Source organism: Onychostruthus taczanowskii, unplaced genomic scaffold, assembly GCF_017590055.1.
Source record: "Onychostruthus taczanowskii isolate IOZ18803 unplaced genomic scaffold, ASM1759005v1 scaffold25, whole genome shotgun sequence".
NCBI classification, from domain to species: domain Eukaryota; kingdom Metazoa; phylum Chordata; class Aves; order Passeriformes; family Passeridae; genus Onychostruthus; species Onychostruthus taczanowskii.
Window position 1 is genome coordinate 5,549,314 of NW_024499796.1, and position 10,650 is coordinate 5,559,963.

General features: G+C 42.6%; 1 protein-coding gene across 1 annotated transcript in view; it reads left to right on the top strand.

Annotated features, from left to right (window-relative positions):
• The window catches only part of SET (SET nuclear proto-oncogene), a 7,123-nt gene extending 419 nt beyond the window's left edge, over nt 1–6,704 (top strand). Inside the window, exons 2-9 of the mRNA XM_041406705.1 lie at nt 580–714; nt 1,268–1,325; nt 2,293–2,435; nt 3,046–3,149; nt 3,327–3,440; nt 4,706–4,876; nt 4,973–5,119; nt 6,001–6,704. Of these exons, the coding sequence (XP_041262639.1) occupies nt 580–714; nt 1,268–1,325; nt 2,293–2,435; nt 3,046–3,149; nt 3,327–3,440; nt 4,706–4,876; nt 4,973–5,119; nt 6,001–6,024 (896 nt within the window). The 3' untranslated portion in view covers nt 6,025–6,704. The remainder of the gene's footprint in view (nt 1–579; nt 715–1,267; nt 1,326–2,292; nt 2,436–3,045; nt 3,150–3,326; nt 3,441–4,705; nt 4,877–4,972; nt 5,120–6,000) is intronic.
• The last annotated feature ends 3,946 nt before the right edge of the window (nt 6,705–10,650 follow it).

Consider the following 10,650-nt stretch of genomic DNA (forward strand, 5'->3'; position numbering starts at 1 on the left):
GGGGGGGGCCGCGCATGCGCGCCGCGTGCCCGCCCCTCGCCAGCAGCAGAGGAGGAGGTGGCGGTGGCGGCTCTGGGCGAGGGAGCGCGAGGGGAGTGAGAGGCGCCGTTGCCGCCTCGGTATCCGGCAGGACCGCGCGGAGGAGGCGGGAGCGCCCCGGCGCCGGAGGGACCTGAGTGGCGGCGGCAGCAGCAGCAGCAGCAGGAGGAGTCAGTGCCCGGCCCCCCCCCCCGCGCAGCCCCGTTGGCCGGGCGGATGTGCAGGCCCGGCGGCGGCGGGAGGAGGCCATGTTAGCGCCCTTTTGTCTGCGCCGCCGGCCCGGCTTCCCTCCCCGCGGGGCCGGGCGGGGGGCGCTGCGGCTCGGCGGAGCAGCGGGACCCCCCCGCCGCCCCTCCCGGAGCAGCATCCGCGGAGCCTCATTGTGCTCCGCCGCCGCCGCCATGATGCGCCGGCCGCGGCCGCGTGGTGCTGCCGGGCCGCGCGGGGATGGAGCGGCGGAGACACGCGGCGCTGGGGCCGCCCGCGCCGGCCCCACGTGCGATCTCGGCTTTTAAAGGTCGGGGTTGCCCCCGGCCGCAGCGCCTGCCCCACGTGCGTGCCCCGCGCCCGGAGAGGCCGGGCTGTCCCCCAGCGCGGGCCGGGCCGTGCGGGACGCGCACCGGGCGCTGCTCCGCTCCTGCCGCTTCCCGCGGCCGCTCATTCATCTCCCGCGCGGTGGGTAAACAGCGCTCCGTAACCCCGGCCTCGGCCAGACTTGCTCCAGGGGAAGTGCCCAGTAGAAAATACCTGCCAAACGGCGGCTTTCGCGTCTCTTTCGTTTGTAATTGTCTTTTTGAACGTTCTTTTCGGTTTTTGGAAGGTGGCATGTGCCCAGATAGGCTATTTCTATTGATACTCCAGCGCTCTGTAAATTACTGTACGTTTCTTTAAATGTGTTGGTCGTAGCAAATGTGGCTTACAACTTTTTAATTAAAATATTATTGGCTTATAATTTAAGTTGGCTTGTAAAACAGTGTAGCGGGATGTGAGCTGTGGTTTCTAAGGGTGAACTCACTTTAAGGGCTGTTTTATCAAACTTTGCTGCACTTCAGCTGCAGCACGCCCTGTAAAGCTGGTGCTTTGAGGCCTTGTAACTCTTGTGACATTTAACAGAAATACTTGAGAACTTCTGCAGTAGATCGCTAGAAAATTTCTCAAAGAGAAACCCCAGGTGATTTGTCAGGCTCATGAATGAAGGGATATTGACACATTTTCATCTGTTTTTCAGAAAAAGAGCAACAGGAAGCAATTGAACACATTGATGAAGTACAGAATGAAATAGACAGGTAAACATTATCTAACTTTTAAAATATTTTAGCAGAAGTTGAAATGTAGCTGACAAAAGTGAAAGTGTGTAGTAAAGTGAGCACTCAGTAGTACTCACTGTCTTTGAACTCCACCAAGATATACCTGTGTTCTGACTTGATTAGAGACATTAAAATAACAAAGAAGTGTCCTGGTTTCTTGCTTAATTGTGTATAATTAAAGAGGTGGAACTTGAGTTTAAAATTCTTAATTAATTGTGGTATTTTTACTAGTAGAAATGTATTTCACATTGGCCTCTCAAGTTAATGTGTAAGCTGTTTGGCTAAAGTATTTCCCTGTTAGCAAGCAGAACCAAACACTTGGCTGAAAAGTCAGGTTTTATTATACATTTTTATTATAATATTCATGTGCTTGTGCAATTATATGCAGAAAATGTCTCTGAGATGTTAATTTTTTATGCCAAAGCTCTTGGGGCTGTGTGTTCTGTGTCAGTCCCTGCCTGCATGTTCTTTCCATGCCCAGTGTCCTACAAGGACTGCAGGTGGCTGTTGGGGCTGTGAATGTGTGAAGCTGTTGCAGTGTGAGGGCTTTGCCTTTTTACAACAACTTCTCAGTTTTAAGTCTTCAGATTTTACTTGCACAGGGTGCAGAATTTCTTTGCTGTAGCTTCCTTGCCTGCCCAAAAGTTTTAGGGGGCAGGTGGTAGGGCTGTGTTACCCTTCTGCAGGTTTTATGCAGGCAAACTGTTCAAGAGGTAAAACACTGCTTTGTGTTTAGAAGGTTCCATTCAGACCAGTGAGGTTGCTTGTGGCAGAATGTTTTTTAACAGTTCTTGCTGCTCTGAGCTTCTGGCTTTTTTGGGACACTTCATCTGCAGAAGATGGCAGACTGGTCTTATCAAACCCTTCCAGCTCGTAGTTGACTGCTCTGATGTGTCCTTAAATCCCAGTTCTCCCCCTGTGGTTAACATGGCTCTCTCTATTACAGACTGAATGAACAAGCCAGTGAGGAAATTTTGAAAGTAGAACAGAAATACAACAAACTCCGCCAACCATTCTTCCAGAAGAGGTCAGAATTGATCGCCAAAATCCCAAATTTCTGGGTAACAACATTTGTCAACCACCCACAAGGTACATTCTTAATAGCCCTCTTTTTTCCCCCTGTAAATTCAGTGTTTGCTTGATTGTTATGTGAGTGCTTTAAAGCTCTTGTCTTGCGGTGTTGTTACTGAGCATACAGAACACTTCCTCTCTGTCCTAGATTTCATTGTTTAAGCTTTGCCTTTCTTGCACTTGTTGGCCAAAGGAGCGTCTTGTTTATTAAAATATTTCAATCCTAAAATTTCTTTCTGCATTTTAAATTTCAAGTTTCCCACTTTATTCAGTTCGTTGGGAACTTAAAGCAAAAAGAAACCAAAAACAAAACAAAACAAACAAAAAAAAAAATAGTTTTAGATTGTTTGGGTGTTTTTTACTTGGAATGAGCTCCTTGGGACTCTGACAATAAACTTTCTACAAAACAAGTTCGTAGACTGCTTAGATTGGGCAAACTACATGCATGAAAATCTGTTTCAGAGGGAAGGGTGGGTATGTGTGGGTAGGCTGTTGGCTGGTAACTTGAAAAGGAAGAGCCATGGAAATTGGCTGGGACAGATGTGTTGGTTTTTAGATCTTCCTGGCTATCATTTTCCTGTGTTTTGCCTGCCTGTTTCATAATGTGGGATTCCTCCTTCTCTCTCAGTATCTGCACTGCTGGGAGAAGAAGATGAGGAAGCACTGCATTACTTGACCAGAGTTGAGGTGACAGAATTTGAAGACATCAAATCAGGTTACAGAATAGATTTTGTAAGTACTTTAAATGGTTCATTCACTTGTGATTTTGCTGTCGTTTTTTTAATGTAATTGCATGTTGGGTTGTAGTTTATAACTTAAATCTCTACACTTACCTATTTAGTGCCAGGTTTGACTTGATTTGTGTGTTTCCATTCTGTGGGTTCTAACTCTCTGCTTTCCACTCTGCAGTATTTTGATGAGAATCCCTACTTTGAAAATAAAGTTCTCTCCAAAGAGTTTCACCTCAATGAAAGTGGAGACCCATCTTCAAAATCTACTGAGATCAAATGGAAATCTGGAAAGGTATGTATTGCATCTGGGAGAGCACAAGTGTGACCAAGTAAAAACATTACCAAGTGCATTAGCTTGACTCTTCCTTGGCCAGGATCTAGACTGTGTTGTGTTGTTTACTTAAAATAACTGTTAAATGAAGCATTCCAAGGACAACAGGTTTAGGGGGATCAGATAGCAGTGTGTGATCTTGTTTTATATTTTACTCTGTGTCTTCGACTTCATTTCCAGATGCCACATCTTTTGTAGAATTTGCAGCCATAGTAATTTGGGCATACCTGTCACCTGGGCAGTGTTCAAGAATCATTAATTTACTGCAGTTTATATCTGTAGAAGTTCTTCAGTGTTATCCTGAGGATTTTGAACTGAGTTCTTAAAAGTAGAGCTGAGGCTTGCAGTGAAATTGCAGTTTGTTTTGTCACTCTCAGACCAAGGAGAAAATTTAATGTTTTTCTTATTGAGAACTAGAATTTTTCCTCTTGTACCAGAAATTGCATTCCTGTACAGACCAGTTGTGTGATCTTTACAATACAGCACAAAATCAGTGTGAATTCTGCTTTGTTCTTATTAAACAGTCTGAACCTATAAATGTTGTCATTCTGTCAGGAGAAAAAGCACTGGAAGTATGGTGTAACCATATGATGAAAGAAATAATTTATTTAATTTCAGACTTAACAAAAGGATTGTTGGAAACTTACTACACTTTTTTTCTAGGATAAGGTGATGGATACAGACCTTACATGTATTCTTGTCGCCATGTGTTTAGCAGTTTGTGTGGGGCTTTTTTGCACATACTATAGAGTGGCCTGAAGACTTCAGAGTGGGAAATCTTAGGCAAAAAAGCCTAGGCAGGTCTTTATATCCAAATGCTAAAAGAGCTTAGAGGTGTGGAGACTTCCTTAAATTGGGGGTATGTAGTAGTTGCTGCAATTACAACTATTCTGAGTGGCATTTAGTCATTGTGAGACCTTGGAAGTTCAGTGTGTCATTAAACACTCGTTGTACTTGTGTTTCCCTGAGATTATGTGAATTTTCAGTGTTCCAGTGGAGGCCATTGAAAGAAACAAGTGGGTTTACTGGTCTCTCATGTGCATGAGAAGTGCAATATCTTGTGTCAGTTGTTTGGGCTTCAGATGTGTTTTACAGACTTACCTTCAAAGAGGGAGGGGAAAGTGACTTTTGAGGGTTGTTTAGACAAGTACATTTTTAAGTGGTGCTTATAGGGAAAAAACACCATAGAAAGACAACTTTAGAGAACTTCTTAACTTTCTTTTCAGGACCTGACAAAACGTTCAAGCCAGACACAGAACAAAGCCAGTAGGAAGAGGCAGCATGAAGAGCCAGAAAGCTTCTTCACCTGGTTCACTGACCACTCTGATGCAGGGGCTGATGAGTTAGGAGAAGTCATCAAGGATGACATCTGGCCAAATCCCCTACAGTACTACTTGGTAGGTAGAGCCCTGAGCAGGGCATCTGCACCCTCAACAGCTCTGGGAAAGAGTGGATGTGGTCACTGTAGATGATGTTGCAAATGTGTCTTTAAGGTTCCTGATATGGATGATGAAGAAGGGGAGGGAGAGGAGGATGACGATGATGATGAAGAGGAGGAAGGATTAGAGGATATTGATGAAGAAGGAGATGAAGATGAGGGGGAGGAAGATGAAGATGATGATGAGGGAGAGGAAGGAGAGGTGAGTAATTTTTCTCTTCATGCCACTCGTGTGGTGTGTGGGAGGGATCTTGTAAGAATACCAAGCCGTTGTGGCAAAGGTGAACTGGCTCTTTTCTGCACCCCAAGGTGTGAGAACTGTGACTGCATTAGCTTGAGTGGTTTCAGGTAGCAATAAGTATGTTTGTGTGTATGAGAGACAGTGGAAGTACATAGTTTCAGTAAATTTGTAAGGGAAGTGCTCTAGGAGAGCTAAGATTAATGTGACAAAATTCTTACTTCATTACTGAGTATTCTAGCAGTGCTTTACATGTAAATGGCTTTTGTTGATACATCCAGTCATCCTTCCCACTTTTTGGTTTATTTCTGCTTATGGCCAGCCTAGCTAAGACTTTCTGTTGGGCTCAGGAATTAAAACTTTGCTTTAGTAGTAAGTGGGAGTTCAGGTTCAGCATCCAGGGTGTTGGGAAGTTAGTTTAGAATGTCTTTGTTTCTTGAAACTGGGTGTGGTGTGTCTGACTTCAGCAGCACAAACCTCTGGGCTCTGTTCTGTAACCTAGAATTTGGCATGTGAAAGGTGAAGCATTTTGTTCTTTGGAGTTCTAAATGAGGGGGAAGAGATGACCCCTTCATTTTCCACGTGTTAAACTCATGTCACTGCTTGTAGTGATTCTAAATGACAGTTTCTCAAACCTCTGATGTGTTTTCCTTGGGACACCCAGGGAGTGAGTGATTTCTGTGTGGTCAGTAGCTGGGCACCCAGGGCAAGTGTTACCATCCTTTAGTGAGGGAAGAGATGATCATACAGCACCATGAGTAGCACTGTAAAAAGTTCTGGTCACTGCATTTGCTATCTGAAGTTTAGTGATTAGATTTATTTAATTCTTGCTTATCTTTCAACAGGAGGATGAAGGAGAAGATGACTAATTGAACACTGATGGATTCCAAACCCCCTTTTTACCTTTTTAATTTTTCTCCAGTCCCTGGGAGCAAGTTGCTGTCTTTTTTTTCTTGTGCTCAGTCGCCTTGTTCTCTTGAGGTCTCTTTTTCTCTCCTCTACACCATGGTTCACAATTTCTTTTGGGGAAATATCTTGAGCAGAATACAGTGGAAAAGAATCTACCAGTTTCTGTTTCAAGTTCATTTTTATCCCTTTCTGTCTCAAAACAAAAACTGTTTATGAATTCAACACACCATGTTCTGTGGGAAAAAAGAAAACCTTCTGCTCCCTTCACTCTGCTGGAAGCTGAAGAGTGCTAGGCCCCTGTGTAGTAGTGCATAGAATCTAGCTTTTTTCCTTCTTTCTCTGTATATTGGGCTCAGAGATTACACTGTGTCTCTATGTGAATATGGACAGTTAGCATTTACCAACATGTATCTGTCTACTTTCTCTTGTTTAAAAAAAAAGAAAAAAAACAACAAAAAAATAAAAATAAAAATGGGGTTATAGAAGGTCAGCCGGGGTGGGTTTCAGAAGTTTGGGTGGGTTAAGTGGGCATTTTGACAACATGGCTTCTTCTCCTTTGGCATGTTTAATTGTGATGTTTAACAAACATCCTTGCAGTTTAAGATGACACTTTTAAAATAAAATCTTCTCCTAATGATGACTTTGAGCCCTGCCACTTGATGGAGAATCAGCAGAACCTGTAGGATCTTATTTGGAATTGACATTCTCTATTGTAATTTTGTTCTTGTTTATTTTTAAAATTTTTTTGGTTTGTTTTTTTTGTTTTTTTTTTGTTTTTTTTTTGTTTTTTTTTTGTTTTTTTTTTGTTTTTTTTTTGTTTTTTTTTTGTTTTTTTTTTGTTTTTTTTTTGTTTTTTTTTTGTTTTTTTTTTGTTTTTTTTTTGTTTTTTTTTTTGTTTCACTGGAAAGGAAAGAAAGATGCTCAGTTTTAAACGTTAAAGTGTACAAGTTGCTTTGTTACAATAAAACTAAATGTGTACACAAAGGGACTGGTTGGTCTTCACTGAAAGAAACAGCTTTTATATCCTATTTAGAACTTGCTGTAGTTTCTTGGCATTTTTGGGGGCATTTTGTCAGTATTTCTGTAGTGCAGTGCAGCCTTGTGGTTGTGTGGACTGAACCAGTTCATGTAGTTCCCACTATTTCAGTACCTGTAAAGTGTTTCCTGTGGTAGTTCCTACTGCACACTGACTCTTGAGTTCCCTCTAGGGTCGTGTGCTGTGTGTGAAGACACAGGTATATATTCATGTTTTGCAAAAAGAAAAGTCACTTGATTTGTAGAATTTTTAGTAATTTGCAGTACTGTATGTCCAGTACATCAGTTTGCATGAAAACACCATGCAAGCTCAGAATAAAAAGACCAACGGGTGGTTTTAAAATATTTGGGTGGGTTTGTAAATCTTTTCAGTTGAAAACAAATCTTAATTGCAAGCTAATTTGGGGGCTATTTCAAAGAGCAAGATTCTTAGTAAAGTTCATGTATAAAAAGTTGCTACTTCACTGCTTTTTTTTCCTTGGTAGCAGCATGTATATGTGCTTTAGATACACTGTACTCTCATTTTAAGAGACTGCATTTGAGAAACTTGTAACAATTTCACATAAGAGGGTGTTGGAACTGGTATTCCACCAAATGTAATGGAAGTTGTTTTAACATGCTTTGCTTTTGAAATATTTAAGAAAAAATGTTCTATCAGCTCATCTGAAATTCAAACAGCTCTTTGGATGTGTAGAAAAGACTGTCTTCTGGGAAGACTTGTTATATTCTCTGATTCCTTTTCCTCACAGAATTTGCTGTAGTCAAATTCAGCTTTTTTTGATGCCTAAGAATACACTTGGCAGAACAAGATCAATGTCTGGTTGAGACGTGCACAAATAACATGTGTGAGGGAAAACATTCTGTAAGTGTGTGGTCCACCTTGGATTCAATCCAGTTACCAGAGACAATGCAACGTCCAGTCTCATGTGATCAATGCAAAAATAAGACAACCATGTACTTTATTCCATCTCAACAAAAGCTTCTGCCCTCATCCTGCTTTGCAGAGCCAAGTACAACGTTGATCAGTAATGGTTTCTTACCATCTAGAGAGACAAGGAACACAACCCATGAAGTCCTATAAATTTTAGTGTTTTTTAATTTGATTCCTTTCTGTTGTAAGATTGAAAATAGCTTCCTGTTGTGGTAGAGGGTCGATGTGCTGTTTCTTGCCATGATGCCTCATTACTTAATTTTTATGTAGCCCTAATTGTAGTTCCTCAAGTTAAACAATCTTGCTAGTCTTGAATGCTTTAGGAAAAATATTGTGCCATTGTTGTTCCATCCCTGTTGGTTACTAGTAGAAAACTTATAAAAACTGTTTTGAAAGTAATCAAAGCTTCAGGCTCTGTAAAGTCAAATACCAGGGACAAGAAATGAAAAGTCTGGATAATTAAATGCTACTTAAGAGATTTTTCTTGCGCATTCTTTAGGATTTTACAGGGTGCCAAAATACTCTTGCTACTGTACTGATAATACTGATTTTGCTGTGAAACTTGAGGGTTAACTCCTGGCAATGGCTAAAGAGTAAACTGACATGGTAAAAGAATAAACCATATTAGTTAAGTGTTATTTTAATTTTTTTTTTTTCTAGCATGGGAATGATTAGGGATTAACACATTTCTGTGCAATGCTCAAGAAATACTACAGCTGGCCATCGTGTGCTCTGACTGTTCACTTAATGTCTAATTTGGCTGAATATATGTAATGGGTGTCCATTTTTTACTGGATTTATTTTATATGTGTATAAAGAGCTTTTGAAAAGACATCTACCTTGGATAATAATGGGAGATTCATTCTTACTAAATATCATTAATTCCCCATTGCTTGAGCTCCTCACATACAGTTAATCCCACCATGTGGAATTTGTCACAGGTGGTAAATGACTTCAGGTTTTTTGGCTTGAATTTCCAGGGTTAGAACATAGGGTTGGCAGCAATTTAATAAAGGTAAAGCTGCTGTGCTGGGGCTATATGGCCTAATTATCTCAAAGGTTATTTTTAAGTTTAAAGTTTAATTGCTATAAAATGGAATCTTTTGTCTGTAATTTCTCGTGCCAAAGGAAACAAATACAGCTGAGTGTGTAAATACAGTCAGGAAGGTTTGGGGTTTTTAAAGAGATTATCTGTGTACTTATTCATACTTGTCAACATAGTTTCTGTCCCTGTAAACAAAGATTATCTGAATCGATTTCTCAGTCATTTATGATATTCATTTGAATCTGTAAGCTCTTTGTACCACACTAAACCAGGTGCATAAGGATAGTTCTTTGTTTATTGGATACTGTTCCTGAATTTTGAAGCCATGTTGTTTTTTTGTTTTGGTTTGGTTTTTTTGTTTTTTTAAAGAGAATGAAATCAATGAAATAATTTCTCTGCTGTACCTTCAAGCTATCCTTCTGTTTGAAGGAATTAAAATACATTTAACTGTTACTTGATGTTACCATTTCTAAGAGTCTTTTTCAAAAGAATCAGGTTTTTAGTCCCCAACTCTTTCTTTCACGGGTGATGTGGACAGTGCTTGCTTTTCCTTTATGGAGAAGAGTGAAGGGAGGTCGCAAGTGACTGGTACACGACACTTGCTTCCTGCGGGAAAGTGTGCTTAATGTCCTTCCTCCCTCTCCTGGATTAAAAATTGAAACTTTTAAAGACTTTTTCTTGATCATCACCTTTTCCACGTGCTCTCTCGGGTATAGTGGAGGACAGGGACTGCCGGTTCAAGGTCGGGACGCACCTTTAGCCCCCGCCCTGCTCCGGGAACCCCCAAAGAGTCCGCACAGCTCCCGGGCCGCTGCCACCGCCCTTTGCCGGCTGCTGGATCATCCCCGGCACCAGGGCTGCTGCCCTGCGGGATCCTGGAAGGGCTGGAGGGGCACAGCGTGCTCCCAGTGTGACACTTACCTTCCCGCGGGACAGGGGGCTGCCGCATGGGCAGGCGCTGCTGATCCCACGTACCGGCCCCCTCTCTCCGCAGGGTTTGCGGGACGCAGCTGAGCCGTGCCCGGGGAAGGGGGCTGGGATGCTGGGTAGCCAGGGACGCAGCTTCTGGGGTCAGCCGGGAGATGAGAGCCAGCCCTTTCCCTCCAGGCTGGGCAACTCCAGCTCCCCAGCATCCCTGATGGCCCTTGCCCTTCCTCTGCCTCCCCTGGAGGGTCTGAGACCTGAAGGAAAGAGGGGGAAGCTGCTGTAGGAGCCCCGAGTGCGTGGTGGGCAAAGGACCAGCCCAGAGCCCCGAGGGGAACATCCCCAGTGACAGCCAAACACAGCCTTGATCCCGACTGCTGGGACGGATCTGCTGCAGGTGTGGAGGCATCCCTGCTCCTCTGGAACTCAGTCTACGCTTGATAGTTTGATTTTTCCCCCTTCCAGTATTTCCACTGAATGAGCAGTCAAATTAAAATAACTGCTTTAAACACTAAATAGAGCCTGGACCATGTTCTAAATAGCATCAGGTTTCTGAAGGGTTTATATTAATCAAATGCACTTGCTTTATTAACAACAGGGGCATATTCAAAGGCTTTGTATTAGTTTAAGGCTTTATTAATTCAAGTCAAT